Raw genomic sequence first — 18302 nt, 5'->3', positions numbered from 1 at the left:
GCAGCATTCCCGCGCTGTATCGCGATAGCAAGCCTTTGAGCAAGAAAGCTGCCCGCGCGAGGGTCCCCCGTTGTCTCCCTCGACCGCTTTCCGACTTTTCCGAGTTCCTCGTGGAGTCCGCTTATTATTTAGTGGCAGCGCGTCAACCATACCTGTCCTGTAGGGCAAGTCGATGATAATGAAATGAAATGAAATTAAATGAAATGAAATTAAATTAAATTTATTATTAATAACAGAGTTACACGCCAACATTTTAAATATCACAATATTAATAACATTTATACAATATTAAGAAGTAAAGGTATATAAATTAATTGCATTTAAACAATTATAGGTTGATCAAAAAAATCTTGATAATTATAAAATAATTCTTGCGACAGCATAAATACTATGTTTCTTCTTAAATACAGATGCTTAACTCCTTCAAAATAGGCAAACCTATACGCAAAGAAGAATTCAAAAAGTCGTAGTCCGATTACGGTTTGCACAATCCCGTTTTGTTTTTGATGTGTTAGGTGTTTTATTAGCAGGGAAAAAACGGACGGTTTCACGGTTGCAAAAACGGAAAGTACTTAATATTATTTTTATATCACAATCAAAGTCAGTAGCAAAGTGCCGTTTGCCGCTCTCCTTCGCTGGGCTGACTAGATAAAAACTACTTAATAAGTACCTTATTTAATACGTCACGATATTTACTTCCGGCTCAATTAATACTTGACTGATATAAGTCCGCATTTTGATTTTGATTATCATTTACCATATTGATAACAAAGATAGCGGGAAATCACATGCATTCAGTATCGATTAAGTATTTGTTTAAGAAATACAATGAATACAAGTGTTGTTTTGTTAGTGCTTTGTGCGCTAGTGGGAAAATCCATGGGTAAGTCTAGCTTTAGTGATTTTCGTTTTTTTAATGTTATATATACAATACGTAAATAAATACATTTAGATAAAAGAAATAAGGAGATTAAATAGTTGTGCTAAAAAGCGTTAAATTTCCTTTTTATTATTTCCTGTTTGATACATACATATTGTAATGTTTTAGTAGGTAGTTTGTATTTAATCTAACTAGTACTAGTACCTACTTACGTAGAACGACCAATACCTCTATGTATTGTTGTTGTCAAAACCGGAGCTCTGATTTTGTACACCATGCACGTCTCTTCGGTTTTCATTCTAATATACAGTACAGGGTGGAAAACATAATGTTTCTTGGAGAAGTGTTATCATTAACATTAACTGCATCGAGTCACAACAAATACAATAAAATAGCCAACGTTTATTTTTTGGATTTTTTTGTCGGTTTGAATCCCGGGCGAGACAAACGAATTATAAAATTCTTTGAATGCAGTTTTGTTTCTTTATAAAAATAAAAGAATGTTTCCTTTAAGTAAAATTGGCTAGCTTGAGGTTTTAAGGCACTTTCCTTCCAGGGCCCATACATTTTTTCCACACTGTATAGTCGGTCAAACAACTTTGGCAGTAGAAAAAGCCGTAAAAAATCAAATTATCTATGGGACGAAAAAAACTTAGCGACTACATTTTTAGGGTTCCGTACCCAAAGGGTAAAAACGGGGACCCTATTACTAAGACTCCACTGTCCGTCTGTCTGTCACCAGGCTGTAACTCATGAACCGTGATAGCTAGACAGCTGAAATTTTCACAGATGATGTATTTCTGTTGCCGCTATAACAACAAATACTAAAAGGTACAGGAACCCTCGGTGGGCGAGTACGACTCCACCTGTCCGGTTTTTTTAATTTGCCGCTTTTTTCTATTGACGGAAATGGCTTAACAGTCTATAAATTATAATCAATTTTATTAATCAGCTATGGTTTCTGCAGGTGAGCTAAGGTGCTACGCTTGCTCTTTCTCATCCGTGGACACAGACCGGACGTGCTTGGATGTGACCGACGACACGCGCACTGTCGACTGCCCCTACACATACTGTACCATTATGCGGCAGGAGTTCATGGTAAGCCGATGGTTGCTATTCTTTTATTCTAGGCGTTTCTGTAAATCATAGGTACGTTAAGGTCCCATTCGCACGAGAGCTTAAAAAGCGTTGCGCTAGAAAGAGATATCGCTTTCTCGCTCTTACTTATGGGTGCGTCGCACACGCAATGCTTTTTAAGCTCTCGTGCCGATGGGGCCTAAAAGATCAACGATTTGGGATTGTTTCTTGGAATATGGTGCATATAGGGGGCAACACAGGAGCCGTCAGATAGGTCAGATTGCGTCAGATTTTTGGCGCGAGGCGTAAATGTGAAGTTTATGCTTCCGCTGTAGCCCACAAGATGGCATGAATCGCTAATTTAGTGACAAATCCTATAATTAGTCTAGTCTAGGTACTTAATTTTTCTACAATTTTTATCAGTCCCGTACCATGTCAAAAATTCCAAATTTCCTAAAGCAGATGCAGTTGACGCTCCGTTGCGTAGCGTAGTTGCCGTAGTTATCTCTATCTGTCACTCTTCCATATTAGTGCGACAGAGATAGTTGCGTTTCGTTCGCTACGGAGCATTAACGATTGGTATCTTGTCTACGCCTTTAAATAGAGATTATATATAAGATCATATAATAAGTATAAGCGCTTACCCATACCACAGTGATTGTAGCGGTTTTTAAGAGCCCATATCAACGTGCTCACTAGCGCCAGCGCTCAAAAGAGGGCCGCTATGTACTGTATTTTTAACCGACTTCAAGATTTCAAAGGAGGAGGTTCTCAATTCGGTTGTGTTTCTTTTGTTTTTTAATGTTTGTTACTCCATAATTCCGTCATTTCTGGACCGATTTTGAAAATTCTTTTTTTGATTATAATTATATACATACAGATTGGTTCCGTTTTTTCAAAAAAGCAGTTCTGATGATGGGATCCATAAGGAATCGAGGGAACTCCTCAAATGTGAACGGCATACATATAGTGATTTTTGTATTTTTATCAACAAATCCAGCATTTTCATTTTAAATAGTGACATTTGATGAAGTGGAACTGCTAATGATGATCAGAATGGAACTCTTCAATGACACATAGTTCACGTTTGGCGATTTGTTCTCTTCCTTATGGACCCAGACCCAAACTTAGACCCGGACTCGGACCCAGACCCGGGTCTGGACATGGACCCCAACTCGGACCCGGACCCGGACCGAACTCTGACCCAAACTTGGACCCGGACAGCCGGACACGGACCCGGACTCGGATCCGGACTCAGACCCGGACCCGGAAATGCTACTAGAAAAGTGGGTTAGGTGGGTGGGTGTGTTTTGAACTGCGATTCTCACAGAACAGAACTGCTGCTATCAGAAAAGTAGGTTAGGTTAGAGCTGTGACCCTTACAGAAACGAAATGCTAACAGAAAAGTAGGTTAGGTTAGAACTGCGACCCTTACAAAAACGAAATGCTACTAGAAAAGTCGGTGGTTTTACCTCCTTTTCTACATAATTAGGCAAAAGATACTGTCTTTTTCATTTCATTGTCTGGAATCTAAGAGTGCACCATCAACAATAAGTGAACTTTCAGCGGCATCCCCCATTGAAGTCGGTTTTTTTTCTTAAAAATTATGTATATTTAAGTACCTTTTGAATACATCAAACTAGTGTTTATGTTGCTGGATTCGTCGATCTATGAACTCAACACAAAAACAGCCGTTTTATCTGGACGCATAGATTGACGAATCCAGTATATTATAATGTATTCAAAAGGTAACTGAATACAAAATACAGTACATAGCGCCCCCCTTTTTTGATATCTATTGTTCAATTTAAATAATCACAATTATTTACCAGTGGCGCTAGTGAGCACGTAGATGGGCTCTTACGAGTAACTTCGCTGACTTACCCTATACATTTTCCAGGATCCTATAGGAGAGGTCGCCAGTTTCATCAGAGGCTGCGAGGAAACCCCTGATTTCCTTAATCACGACATTACCGACTCCACATTCCGCACTTATTATCGAGCGTGCACTAACGACCTTTGCAATATAGGTAATGAATGAATGAATGAATGAATGTTTCTTTATTCAGGCAATAGACCCATTACATACAATACAATAAAACATAAAAAGAAATACGGTAAAAATAAAATAGAATAAAAATATAATAAAATAAAACTCACTAAAAACTAAAAAACTAAACTACTTACGGTTCGGTTGCTGATGCGCGGACAACCAATGCAGGAAAAACGCATTTTGGTAAATGTTTTCATTTACTGTCACAATAAGCCTATTATTAGAAATGCGTACCCTGTTCCAGAACGACGCTATTCGGTTTCTAATAATGGCAAAGAAGTCAGGTACCCTGGCTTCAACAAACATCGCTGACGCACTGCAGAACCGTGGTTGTTTGGTCAGAATTCGCAAAGCGTCATTGTACTGTACTCTAAGGATGCTGTAAGCTTTTCGTGTATATTTCGTCCATAGTTGGCAAGTATAAAAACTTTGGCAATATGCCCGAAATAGCACAAGCTTAACTTCCCTAGAGCACTTAGCGAACCTGCGCTAATTATTGTAATGAATACGTAATCTAATATCCCCATTAATTAATTACTAGTAGTCGCTACTGCAACACTAGGGTGCCTAGTCAAGATTGCAATCGTTGATAGAAATTAGAAAACGCCATTTTAAACAAGTCTCCAGTAAGCTCGGCCGAATTTCACCTTCCCATACAAACGGAGTTATAAAACAAGCGAAATAGAGCAAAAACAAGTTTTGTATGAAAAACTTAAATTCGCTGTATTTTTTAACTATGGTATCTGAAGCTACTTAAACTAATTACAGACATAGATATACCTTATCCGGTTGTAAGTACAAAGTTTCAGAGCAATCTAGCTAGTAGTTTAAAAATGAGAGCGGATCTACGTTTGTATGGAGAACTGAGCTTGCCGGGGACCCTTAACCGACAACGTTACACTGCAGTCTGTTAGTCCACCGCTAACTTTGCACAGACTTTAACAGAACAAACTTCCTGACTTTAACAGAACAAAGATATCCTAAGCTGCTTTCCTAAAATGACCCTCATGAACATCAGGGGGGCTACCGCGAAAACCGAAATTCGCAAATTGCGGGGATTTTTCTCTTTTACTCCAATGAACGCGTAATTAGAGTGATAGAAAAAGATGCCCGCAATTTGCGAACTTCGATTATCGCGGTTATACGCCAGTTTTGTAAGCATATTCCGTACAAAAATGCTTGTACCGCACAGTGCCGCACAGTGCCGCACACTGGTAGAATAGAATCCCGCCTTTGGCTTAGAACGCACTGCAGTTTTTTTTCTTGCGGTTTCAGTCTTTTAAGTGCGTGCGCTTATAAAGCATGCCGTACGTTAATTTTTTTGCGGTTGCGGAACCGATTTTGAAAAAACCGCAGATATAGTCACTTGAAGCTGTGAATAAATCAAACTAAGTTAACGCAAAAAAAGATACCTACGGCCGCTTATGCCGCAAAAAAGTACCTATATTTCGACACTCAAGGAAATCAAAATTTATAGGGTACTTCCCGTTGACCTAGAACTATGAAATCTGGCAAGTAATATCGTATTACATTACAAGTACAGGGAAAAATCTGAAAACTATAAATTTGTAAAAAAAAAAGTTACATTTGTACGGAACCCTCGGTGGGCGAGTCCGACTCGCACTTGTCCGGTCTTTTTAATACTACGTCGGTGGCAAACAAGCTTACGATAGGCTACGGTGTCTGCTTACCATCAGGTGGGACGGGCCCACCTGATGGTAAGCAGACACCGTAGCCTATGCTATGGACGCCTGCAACTCCAGAGGTGTTACATGCACGTTGCCGACCCTGTCTTCCCGGTAGATTTTTTTCTATTCGTTTGGCGTTCTTCGATCTTCCATCGATCGGTCTTGATGGTTTTTGGCTAGGCCCCCTGCTACTTTACAGTCTAGTAGTGGTGTAGACACAAGCAAAGATTCCGTAATAGATGGATACCTGACTATGACAGTACCGCTCTATAATATTATATCCTCTTTGATACAAGGTTCTGCAATAGCGACTGGTACCTGGTTTAGAAGCATGGAAAAAGGTTTTTACCCACCTTCTAAAGCATTAAGTTAATACTCAAAAACGATCAGTCATCTTGTCACGGGGTTCTTCAAGAAGCAAGTATTCAGGGTTCACAAGGGTCGGCAACGCATTTTAAGTGGCTCTTTTGATGTTGCTTGTCCATGGGCGGTATTGACCGCTTCCCATCAGGCGGCTAGTCTGCTCGTTACAAAAAAAATAGCAGCTTCAACTGATGCCTGCCATTGTAAAAAAATTGTATTCGATATAATGGCTCCTCTACACGATGGCCCAGTGTAGGCTAGTCCAAGGGACGCAGCTATGCGGTGGAATGAGATAGCAATATCACTTGCTCCCTCTTACGCATAAATGTGTCCCTTGGACTGGCCTACGCTGGGCCATCGTGTAGAGGACCCTTAACGTGCGATAAGTAAAAGAACTGCAATGGGTTGGTACAGTAAAGTAAACTTACTGAACTACGTTTTATATGTTTTCAATAGGTGATGGAATCCAGTCGGTGGTGGGAGGTAGCCTGTCACCGACGCCGGAATATGTGGGAGACAACCTACTCGTTCCTGGAACTGGCGGCGGAGCTTCGGCTATTCAGATTAGTTTCTTATTGTTATTCATTCTCGCTGCGATTACCGTTTATATTTAATATTTTAGTAAACAACTAAAAAGTTTTAAATTTTTATCCAGACCTCCACATTTATATCCAAAAATATCAAAAAATATCAAACATTGAACATTTTTGGCAATAGGGAATATTACTGAAATGTTCTGCCACTAGAGTGCAGCACTAGCCTTTTTAGTAAACCATAGAGTAACTCATACATACTGTACCTTTAACAGGTTTTTGAAAAGTTTTCAGAGATAATAAAATATGACATTGATGCATCAAGGCGGTTTGTTTACAGAGGATCTACCAGGAAACGCGAATCCGAAATTTGCCTGCCTCTTTTTCGCTCGAATATGCAAGAGTGACAGAAATGTTAGATAGCGAAATTTAGATTTTCTTCTTTCGCGATACACCCTCAGATTGTGGTAGTGGCACCACCTACGCAGAGTTTCGCGTAATATTCCCTATTAGAGACAAAGTATTTTTTACATATCAAATATTAAATGTTAATATATTTTTTTCCTTTTTTATTGTGGATATCAAATATTGTTTGAGATGTGCTGATACTGCTAATATTCCAAGGGCCTGACACTCTTTGATAGAGAAAGATAGGCTTATTGCGATTCCTATAAGAGGAAAGAGAAAATAGTGCCATGCTTTGTCCTTATCACCGACCGGTTTTTTTTTCATGGTCGGGTTATGGCAGCATAGGTAGGAGGCGATGGCGAAAGTGGCGAAATACCGAAATTTATAAGAGTGAAAGAGAAAAAGGATTATGCTGCCATACATTAACCTGTCAATATAGGTACATGAATATGTCTTTCTCTTACCCCTGGTCGCTCGGTTTCATGTCTATAGCTACTATACTATGTAATATTCCGTGAAACGGAAAACGACTCTTGCTCGGGCCCGACGTCGGGCCCGACATCGGCCCCGATAGCAAGTGTGGATTTTAATGGGGTTGGCCGGGAGAAGTATTTAGCAAATGGCGCCTACAAATCGCAAAAATCAGTGAAGTCTTTAGAGCCCATACAAACGCAGTTCTGCGTAAGAGAGAGCAAGTGATATTGCTATGTCGTTCCACCGCGTCCTCGGGCATCGGGGCGGGGTTCATTGTTACCCACCATAACTTCATGTACCCACCAAGCACTGGTGGGTAACAAATGTAACAATAATAGGTACCGTTTTGACATGGCACCATGAAGGGTCATCGCTTTAATGCTCAGCTGCCTACGCTACGGTTTCCATAACAACTATTATGATGCATAACTGTATGTCATATTATGCACATCAATACTTGGTTTATGAATAAATGTAAAATTAATCACATATATTGAACTTAATTAGTGCAGTTGATTATACGAATATTTATTTTATAAACAGACAAGCATGTGCCGACTTCGGAACGTATCACAGGATTTTGACAGATTCCGTAGCGCAAAATGTCATTCAAAGTGATGTAGGTTATGTTGTCTATATTTTATATAAAATGTAATTAGTAACATAAATTAATAGTGCTGGTGGCATATAACACAATATGACCACCTCACCCACCAAAACCAAACAGAAGCTGTCGTTACGGAAACGGTTGTTCGTTAAAAAGTCACCCAAAGTTGGCTGCTATGTCGATACAGATTCCAATGATGAGTTTTCTCAGTCGACGTCTCGTCCGATTTCCCCGGCCGACCCATTCCTTGCTCATAGTCAGTTACAAGTTGATACGAGCCTGGAGTCTATCGATAACCACAAGAATGCGTCGGAGCCGTTTAGCAACAACACAAGCCAAGGCAGTGATCACTCTCACAAGGACGACGATACCAATCCTCAGTGCTGTAAAACATTCTTCAGAAGATCTCGGCCGAAGAGTCTAGTAGAAGCACAATCAAAACCTGACACTAATTCCAGACCATGCAGCCCAGTCACTAGCAATAGTTATAGTGAAAACTCAGTGTCACAAACTAAGTCTGACGAAATACCAAAAGTTACTGTTAAGTTTCCGAAGAATGAAGATCCTCGAAAGTACTTTGAACATTCAGGGTCCTTTGAAGGCATAAAACCAAAGAGTAAACTGTTTGTTAAGAGATTATCAGTTGATCATTTAATATCTAATGACACCAAACCACTGTTTCATACATCATCTCCTGAAAGTGATAGAAGCAGTTCCTTAGATCGCAAAAAAAGGTAAGTTAAAAATTATTATTTTATTTGTATAAGGTACATTTATAAAGTGCTGTTCACATTTGTATGTCAGGATTTGTTAAGTATTTATTTGTGATTTTAATGAAATGTAGGTACTCTATTAAGTATTAAATCTTTATTTCGAACCACTACAAAAAAGGAACACCACAAGGAACAACTTAAGTATTTGACATTTTAATAAACCAAAATAAACAAAAATATTATAAATCTTCTTTTATAAAATAAAAAAAAATATTGATAAAAAATTGTTCTGACAAATCAATAAAAAAGTATGCCCTCTAAAGGACAGAGTTAATGCAATCAGAAGGTTCATTTAACACGCTCACTGTTGCACCGGGCTGAAAGACCCGATATAAAGTATGGTTAATTACTAATTATTTAATTGGCGCAGCAAATGTGTTGACAAATCATTCATTCATAAGGTAGTTCTTCTTGTATTCACAGCTTTTTAACTCTCTCTTGTAATAAAGTTATTAAGTAATTATGCTGAATTGCTGATTAACAATGCAGACCTGAATCAAGGTGTTCATTTCCTTGGTCTATTTAGAATTATATTTATTAAGTAAGATTTAATGTTCTAAATTTAGAACATTCTATCTATAGATAGATAGATAGAATGCTCTAAATTTAGTGAGCAGTGTTTATTGTCAAGATCCAAAAAAAAAACATTGATGCTTACTTACATACAATGTAAACTAATACTTAACTGGTAAAGGTATATGGTGTGCGCTATATTGATACTTACATCGTAACTTTTCATACAGGACAAAGTCAACAATAACCAGATCTCATTCCCGTGCGGGTAGCACAGACAGCTTGGTTCGCAACTCTCTGCTCGCTGCTCAGGTGCTTCGGCTCATTCCCACTCAGGAGGCGAGGGAGAGGTTGTGTCTATGCCTTATTCTTCATGCTAGCTTTATGTGCTTTATGGTTTTATAATTCTTTTTATAAACAGTTAGGGTCATTGTGCTAGTTTCCATGCAGCTCTAGTTTTCTTGCACTTGACGGACTAGCAACAAATATATTTCATTTTTAATTTGCTATTTTCGAAATATTCTTTTTATGTAGATAGATCTATTGTTTAGACATTAAGGATTGCAATAAGTCCAAGTTTGTGCGGCGAGGTAGGTTTATATTCATATTTCGCCAAGTGGGCGAAAATTAGAGCTGGACGAAAACTAGCGCAATTACCCTAGGTTGCTTCTAGGCCTCATTCTGTGTTTTATGGTTTGGTTATGCTATTTATCAGTAGCATGGATTTTATTATTGCCTTTAATAATTGTCTATTTAATAAATAAAAATATTCAAAGATCCTCAGTACCTACTTTAAAATTCCGAGTAAAATATGTAGGCTGGTTCGAATTCGTAGGTACAGTACTGTTAAGTTATATTTAAATTTAGAACTAACTTTTTAGAACTAAGAACTAACAAGAAACTAATAAAAATATGCAAACTGAAAGGCCACTCGACCGGCGGCGACCAGCCGGGCATTTGGCGAGGCGATCATCTCAAACAAATGCAAGCATATGCGAGTGGCCTCAGTACACGCTAGTCAAATCCATTGAACGCTCGACGCTGGTCGTCTAACGCGCCGCTGGTTGCCACCTAGGCCGTACACTGTATTATTATGTAACTATTTCTTATTTCATTCCTACATAATGTTTTTCAGGAATTATTTGTATGGGCGACTAGCATCCCACTCCCTTCTGGGTGCTGCTGAGTTGGAACACGTCTTTCCAGAAAGGGAGGTGAAAATATTCGTGGGAACATGGAATATGAATGGCCAAGCTCCACCCAAGTATGTTCATGAGATTTAGTCAAATATTTAAATTTGTCTAGTGAAAGGGCAGTATTAAACTGTTCAGAATTATTGCCTTTTCACTAGACTCTTGTATCTTCACGAAACATTGTAGTAATTTCTTTATTTGTTTATTAGGATCACCAACAGAGGATACAATTTACATACTAGTATTAACTTTCAAAAAGGGCACATTTTTTATTGATCCCCCACTTACAGGCAATTTCATAAGTCACTTAGGGGCACTTGCACCATCCCACTAACCCGGAGTTAACCAGTTAAACCAGGAGTTACCGTGGTTACCAGTACAATTTGAAACTGGGTTAACGGTTTAACCGGTTGACCCCGGGTTAGTGGGATGGTGCAACTGGCGTTTCGTTCTTAAACGGAGATTACAATTCAAAAGTGTCTCTTTAAACGTCTCTGTATTGGCTGCAGTGAACGATATTATAGTTAGAAATAAAATAATTCAGCAATGTTAAGCAACATTTTAAAATTTCAGAGAACTAGCCGATTTTATTTTCCCTAACCAAGTGAAACATGTACCAGACATATTCGCCATTGGCACTCAGGAGTCATATTCGGAGCGGACAGAGTGGGAAATAACAATTCAAGAGGTGCTAGGACCGTCACATTTGCTTCTTCACTCTTATTATTTAGGTAAGACACTTTAAACATAATGAAAACGTTTTTTTAGTCAGTATATTTCATGTCATATTATTTTTATTTTAAAAAATTTTTTTTGTTAAATCTATCCTCATGTACAGAATTTGAAGAAATCTCTTTAAGCTTTAAAAACTAACCTTTAAGTAAGTAGTTGAGGTGAGTTGAGGTAACCATATATAATATATACGAACCCATATACAAACCTATACAAACTCGGCATGTGTCTAATATAAATGAAACAACAATTATCACACTAGATCGCATCATAAACACATTAATCATCATTTCGATTGTGATTGTGTGCCGATATCCACGCTTTTAACTGTCATATTTTAAACCTTATTGCGAATGTATAAGGTCCATCAATGGTTAGTTAAGAGTGTCGCTGTTAGCACTTACTCTTAATAATGGAAGCCGAAAGAGAGAGGTATTCTTGGTCTCTTTTTGGCAACAATGAGATGCCTAATGTCACATCAAACAATAGACATACAAATGCCTTTTAAGGAAAGTTAACTTTGTGCTCTTAGCAGATAAATGCAAGTCGGTCCAGCAATGTGCAATGTTACCTATAAGATAACATTTATTACCAAACATTAAAAAGCTATATGCATAATCTAGGTTCTACTTAAATGAATGTCAAATATTTGTTTAATTTTATCTAGCCTTGGCCCTTTAGTAGTCGATTTTTAGGGTTCCCTAAAGGGTCAAAACGGGACCCTATTACTAAGACTGCGCTGTCCGTCTGTCTGTCACCAGGCTGTATCTCATGAACCGTGATAGCTAGACAATTGAAATTTTCCCAGATGATGTATTTCTGTTGCCGCTATTAACAACAAATACTAAAAAAATACGGAACCCTCGGTGAGCGAGTTCGACTCGCACTTGTCCGGTTTTTTAATGTATCAGTTTTAATTACCGGTCTCTTTAGCCCTTTACAACGAACCGAATTCACCAACTTAATTAAGGCAAGATCGACTGATTAAGAACCGCTAGAATGTCCGATTAGATTATGCTTATAAGTTAGGGTGGTCCTTATTTCGTCGGAGGGTCCAAATTTTCAAAGCGCGGTAGCGTCCCCTAAAATAGCTTAGCTAACTTAGTGGTTTTACTCACGTATTTTTAGTCACTTGCGCGACATATGAGTGAAACCGCTAAAAATTCTGAAAAAAAATTACATTTGTTTTTTAGTGGTAGATTTTACATTAAGCGTAGAATAGTTATTTGTTATACAAGGGTGCAAAGTTGTATTTTACCCGCGAGTGTAGAATTGAAACACGAGCAAGCGAAAGGATTCTATAGGTGAACCACGAGCGAAGCGAGTGGTTCTAAAATAGAATCCTGAGCGTAGCGAGTGTTTCAACACACGAGAAGTAAAATACATTTGCGCCCGTGTGTAACACAAAACTTTTCACCTCACTATAGCGAGGAAAGTGCAACATCCACAGTTAGATCACCGTCGTCACTGGAATCACTCATTTCTTTACGATATTATAACAGAAAATTCTGGAAGTTGTGTATTTTTACGCGAGTCGGTGAGAAAAGGTTTTAAGTAAAAAAAAAATTGACAATGTTGACATTTCTAATGTATGAAATGTCAACGATGCGTTTTAAAATTGCATCGACTCAACTTGTGCGTTCAGAATTATATTTAACATCATTATAAAAAAAGAAACGTTTCTTATGGAATTTTAAGGTTTATGACATAAAATCATTAAATAAAGCTAAATTTGGTATTTTTTATTAGATTCTCAAACCATTTATTTAATGATAATTATAATCGAACGAACCATTATCATGAGCGTTTTACGTTTTGTTATCTGTCAAGCTACTTAAACACGCTCCATCCAAGGTCAAATTACTTTCCCCACTAGTGGATAAAACGCGTTTTTCCCCGCTTGTATTGAAGGATAAACGACAACTTTCCGAGCTAGTGAGGGGAAAAAATATTACTTTGACGAAATAAGGACTACCCTATGAGGGCCACTTGCACCATCCCACTAACCCAGGGTTAACCCGTTAAACTGTTAACCCATTGTCAAATTGTACTGGTAACCATGGTAACTCCAGGTTTAGCCGGTTAACCCCTGGTTAGTTAATGGTGCAAGTGGCCCTTATAGGTATTCCGAATTCAAAACCTAGCCGAACTGAACCTGAACCGTAAGAAATAGGTATAGTTGGTCAAGCAAATCTTGTCAGTAGAAAAAGGTGCGAAATTCAAATTTTCTATGGGACGATATCCCTTCGCGCCTACATGTTTTAAATTTGCCGCCTTTTTCTACTGACAAGATTTGCTTGACCCACTATAGGTATCGCTGGGAAGTATGTTTTTTATTGAATCTTGAATCATCATAATTTATGAAGTTGAGTAGGTAGTATGAATAACCGATTAATAAATGGATTTTTCATTTTATTTATGGACCGTTATAAATATCTTTTAGACAACTAAAGCTTACCGGACATTCTTAAATTTGATTTTCTAAAATTTGTCTCTGCTGAAAACAGTTTGGTTAGGAAATTAAATTCACTGACATGATGACATTTATTTAATTAATTGATCTTTTTCTCACAGGAACAATCCACTTAACAGTATTCATCAGAAGAGATCTGATATGGTTCTGCTCGCTACCAGAGGACGCCAGCCTGTCCGTAAGGCCGGGTACCGCCTTCCGAACGAAAGGTGCTGTGGCCATCTCTTTCGCGCTGTTCGGCTCGACCTTTCTGTTCGTGACCGCGCACTTGACCGCGCACCAGGAAAAGGTCAAGGAGAGAGTCTCGGATATCAAGAGGATTATAAGGGCTATTGATTTACCGAAGAATTTGCCGTGCAGACATAAAAGTAAAGGTATGTCCAAGCAGTATAATAGGGTTGACACATGTTGAATTTTATAACTAAATCTTGTTAAATAGATAGAAAACGAGCAATACATATATCACAATAAATTGAAAACTTAAAAAAGGAACATGAAAATAATAAAATTTTAGTTTTTTTTAAACATCCAAAAAGGAACAAAATAATGGTACGATTCGATTCCTTACATTTTATTAAAAATAATATTGTATAGCGACAATATACTCGTACATAAACGCAACATTTCAGTGCCAGAATCGCAATTTCCTTGTTTTCCGTACGTCGAAACGGCTTCTAAGCAATAGCGACGTTACATCGTGACTTTGTTAGGAGCGTTTCGAGACTTTTGTATTGCTTTAAGGCAATGGGTCCCATACAGACATTTGATTCTCAATACAAACCTGATCGACTGAGACCATTAATAAACATTTTTCAACTACCCTATTACTGAAACTGTGTAAGACGACCGGTCTGGCCTAGTGGGTAGTGACCCTGCCGGTGAAGCCGATGGTCCTGGGTTCGAATCCCGGTAAGGGCATTTATTTGTGTGATGAGTACAGATATTTGTTCCTGAGTCATGGATGTTTTCTAGTTATTTAAGTATTTATATATTATATATTACGGGGGCACACGATTCGTAGCCGGAAAGACAAATGGTCCAAAGATATCACTGTCTGGTACCCCCGTGATGGGAAAAGGAGAAAAGGAAGACAAAAGAAAAGATGGGAGGACGAAATTAGAGGAATAGCTGGACCATTATGGAGAAGGAAAGCCATGAACAGGGAGTTATGGCAAATTCTAGGGGAGGCCTTTGCCAAAGGGCAGACTGACAATGAAAACGTCCCGGATGTCAGAAACACAAATTAGAATAAGTGAAATATATATATAAAGATGTTTTTTTATTGTTAAAAATAAGTCAGTAATAAAGGCTTTATTTATATTTATTTATTTATTTATTATATTATATATATCGTTGTCTGAGTACCCATAACACAAGCCTCCTTGGGCTTAGCGTGGGACTTAGTCAATTTGTGTAAGAATGTCCATATAATATTATTTTACGCCGTATAATATCGTGTTCAGAAACCCTAACCTGTTTACTTGTAATTTTCCAGATGTAACAAATAACTTTGATTACGTTTTCTGGTGTGGTGATCTAAATTTTCGACTGGGTGAACCGAGAACTGCTGTTTTACAGTGGATCGAGCAGACAGAGGTAAGTAGTATCTACCTACTAGTGATATACCAACTATGGATTTGGCTGACTAGCAGACTAATCAGTGATCGGATACCCAATTAGTCGCTGACTACAAATTGCGGCACTTACTGTACATTTCTAGTTACCTAGAAATATTATAAAAACAAAAAACATTTCAACGGACGAGAAACAACACATCTAAATTGAATTCCCAAGCAGGAGACAACAATTCCTACAGAAAACATAACCCCGTTCCGTTCAACAGAGACTTCATTATACCAATGTCAACGATTGAATATGCCCCAATGACTGAACGAACATTTTAAACTTATAAATAGGTCCTAATGTATGGTTATATTTAAAAAACAACTGCCGTTTTTCCGAGCCTTGCCTATATCCAGCGATGTATTAACTTGTTTCGCTTTAGTTCCCGCTGCCCCATCACCTACCGCACGGCCTGCTGCACGCCGACCAGCTGACGGCCGTGCTGGAGGACGGCGCGGCCTTCAGGGACTTCCGAGAGGCGCCCATTACCTTCCCGCCCACCTATAAGGTAATCAAAATACACAACCCAACCCAGATACAGTCATATCCACTATTTGTTTTATATGATAATGCGATATTCTCCTTAAGTGAAAAGGTCAGACTTCTAACTTATTCTGAATACTAATTTACCCAGCTACACTTATATGATTGTATCACAGGGCTAGGGCAGGATTTCGTTAAGTCTAGAAGAGAAGAGATGTATAAAATAATCTGCAAAAACTCTCAATGTGAAACCGGACACATTTTACGATAGTTTAATTCATACGTAGCGATAATTAGGCCCTTGATTCCTAGGGTTTAAAACTTTGAAATTTGCTAGACAAAAATCTTTAATTCTTAAAGTTAGATTGGAATTTTGAATTTCTACTAGCCGACTCAATATATGTTTACAGTACGATCCGGGAAGTCAGCAATTCGATACTTCAAGCAAGCAGCGCGCCCCGGCCTACACCGATCGGATACTCTTTAAGGCCAGGACTATGACTGGGAACTCCTCGGCCTTCTCAGGTGAATATTTACCGGTTATACACTTTCCTAGTTTCTATTGCTACGAGTATGTTTACACCACGCACTTTGCACATACCTAGTCCTTAGCCCAGCTTTTGTCCAATCAAATTAACCTAGTAGTACAAACCCTCTTATACAATGAGACGCTTGTTCCCAGCCTGAAGTAGGACGGAAGTTGGCTGGAGGCTGGTGAACTTCACTATCCCCCTATACCCCCTTCACTGTCCGCCTATACCTTCCCTTTCTTTCCTTACCTCCTGCACTACTAAATTTTAAATTGACGGGCTCCAGTGATTTCAGGTCTACGCCGTCTGAGCGCAGTCCCAGTCCAGTCAGGGTTGAAGTGTGAACTATACAACTCTGTGCAGTCGATATGTACCAGCGACCATAAGCCGGTGTGGGGCCTGTTCTCGGCCGCGCTGCGCCCCGGCACCGACGTGTGAGTACAAACTATACCTTACTGCTACGACATAAGGTCGGCAATGCTATTACATATAAACATGACTGGCACCCCTTTACAGTGTCAATTAGTTCTTAAGTAGTATTTAATTTTTGTACGCAATATGGGTAAATGCCTGAAATAAAAGCTTTTTATTTTATTTTATTTATTTATTATCAGTGGTGACAAGGTTGAACTGCGAGGTATACAACTCAACTCAGCCATCACCATCAGATATATCGGAGCGGCCAAGGTGCTCACAAATATCTGAACACGCCTTTATTGTCAAGGTTTTAGAGTGCGTGTCTCGACTGCTCTGATATGTATTTATCAGCAACTATAAGCCGGTGTGGGGCTTACTTGCGGCCGCGCTTCGCCGCGGTAGCCCGGTACCGACGTTTAAGTTTAAACTATACCTTACTGCGACGACATAAGGCCTGCAATATCAGCACGGTTCCCCATGACATAACACTTTAAAAATGTGTTTTTGAAAAAGCGCATATACCTAACTCAGTTGTGGTTAGCAAAGAGTTTTATGGGTATTAATTAGCAAAGAGTATTAGTTATGTGACCTAAATTGATTGTCAACATAATTACAGTGCCAGATGTCAATTTCAAAACATGTTTCTTCTTACACTTAAAATCTCTTTTTGTAGTAATTACCTATTTGCTTTACCAATCACCACAAGTTTCCAAAATTCCAGGGTCCCCCTAGCAGCGGGGCTGTTCAACCGCGAGGTGTACCTCGAGGGCATCAAGCGGCGCCGCGCGGTGCTCGACCACGCGCCCGGCACGTCCGCCGTCTGCGCCATACAATAACCCAAACACATAATTGCTTTACTAAAATAGACGGCCGATACCACCTGAGTGCTTATATTGAACCACATTGACTCCGGATTCGGGTCTATAATAAGTTCATTCCGAGAGAATGTCGCTTACGTGATGCTTTTTCATATGGCAGCTACCTCAATCAAATCCGTAACTCTCGAGAATATACTGACAATTTGCTAGCCGTCATGGTTAAATAAATAAATAAATAAATGAAGCATAAGGACCCTTCTCTGAAGGAAATCCGCATATTATCAGACCCAATATCGCTTTATCAGCATTTTCAGAAGTATTAGAAGAATGGCGTTACGTTAGCGACATTCTCGTGGAATGCCCGTATCGGGTAAGCTAGGCTAAATGAAGTGAGCTTTTCGCCTCGGACCTTTAACAGAGCACTGTATTTGGTTGACTACCGAAAGCGTGCTAAACGTACTTAATGGAAGGAACGAAACCCGCCGCTTCACAACGGGATTTACAGATGTAGTGCATAATTATTTTCCATCGTATTTTCACGGAAACGTACCAAAGTGTGTTGCTATTTCAGACAGTCTCGGTACAAAAAGTACTGAGGTTTCCTGAAGTACACAAATACGAACAAAACGAACACGAACGCAACAACACGCTTACGCAGCAATAC

The 18302-nt window shown here is 38.9% G+C and overlaps 2 protein-coding genes across 4 annotated transcripts; both read left to right on the top strand.

Annotated features, from left to right (window-relative positions):
* The first annotated feature begins 750 nt into the window (after positions 1-750).
* LOC134743954 (uncharacterized) lies at positions 751-6675 on the top strand. The gene is made up of 4 exons (XM_063677586.1): positions 751-883; positions 1848-1978; positions 3858-3987; positions 6518-6675. Exons 1-4 carry the CDS (start codon positions 829-831, stop codon positions 6673-6675), a joined length of 474 nt encoding a protein of 157 aa, XP_063533656.1. The 5' UTR covers positions 751-828.
* Positions 6676-8028: 1353 nt separating this feature from the next.
* Positions 8029-17845, top strand: LOC134744227 (inositol polyphosphate 5-phosphatase E). 3 transcript variants are annotated; one of them, XM_063677966.1, is made up of 10 exons: positions 8029-8817; positions 9600-9719; positions 10505-10633; positions 11136-11293; positions 13869-14141; positions 15263-15363; positions 15773-15898; positions 16284-16398; positions 16699-16837; positions 17542-17845. In XM_063677966.1, exons 1-10 carry the CDS (start codon positions 8174-8176, stop codon positions 17654-17656), a joined length of 1920 nt encoding a protein of 639 aa, XP_063534036.1. In that variant the 5' UTR covers positions 8029-8173; the 3' UTR covers positions 17657-17845. The 3 variants fall into 3 exon arrangements, with proteins under 3 accessions (XP_063534036.1, XP_063534035.1, XP_063534037.1); XM_063677965.1 differs by having other exon boundaries at positions 16690-16837; XM_063677967.1 differs by lacking the exon at positions 9600-9719 and having other exon boundaries at positions 16690-16837.
* Positions 17846-18302: the final 457 nt, after the last annotated feature.

This window comes from Cydia strobilella, chromosome 9, assembly GCF_947568885.1.
Source record: "Cydia strobilella chromosome 9, ilCydStro3.1, whole genome shotgun sequence".
NCBI lineage: Eukaryota > Metazoa > Arthropoda > Insecta > Lepidoptera > Tortricidae > Cydia > Cydia strobilella.
Note: the sequence above shows the minus strand (reverse complement) of the source record. Positions and strands in the feature narration are given on the sequence as shown.

Coding starts and splice junctions, on each gene's coding strand:
- LOC134743954 (XM_063677586.1), top strand. CDS start 829: ATGAATACAAGTGTTGTTTTGTTAGTGCTTTGTGCGCTAGTGGGAAAA. Junction 884..1,847: donor GCTAGTGGGAAAATCCATGG/GTAAGTCTAGCT, acceptor TGGTTTCTGCAG/GTGAGCTAAGGTGCTACGCT. Junction 3,988..6,517: donor TAACGACCTTTGCAATATAG/GTAATGAATGAA, acceptor TGTTTTCAATAG/GTGATGGAATCCAGTCGGTG.
- LOC134744227 (XM_063677965.1), top strand. CDS start 8,174: ATGACCACCTCACCCACCAAAACCAAACAGAAGCTGTCGTTACGGAAA. Junction 11,294..13,868: donor TCTTCACTCTTATTATTTAG/GTAAGACACTTT, acceptor TTTTTCTCACAG/GAACAATCCACTTAACAGTA. Junction 16,838..17,541: donor CTGCGCCCCGGCACCGACGT/GTGAGTACAAAC, acceptor CCAAAATTCCAG/GGTCCCCCTAGCAGCGGGGC.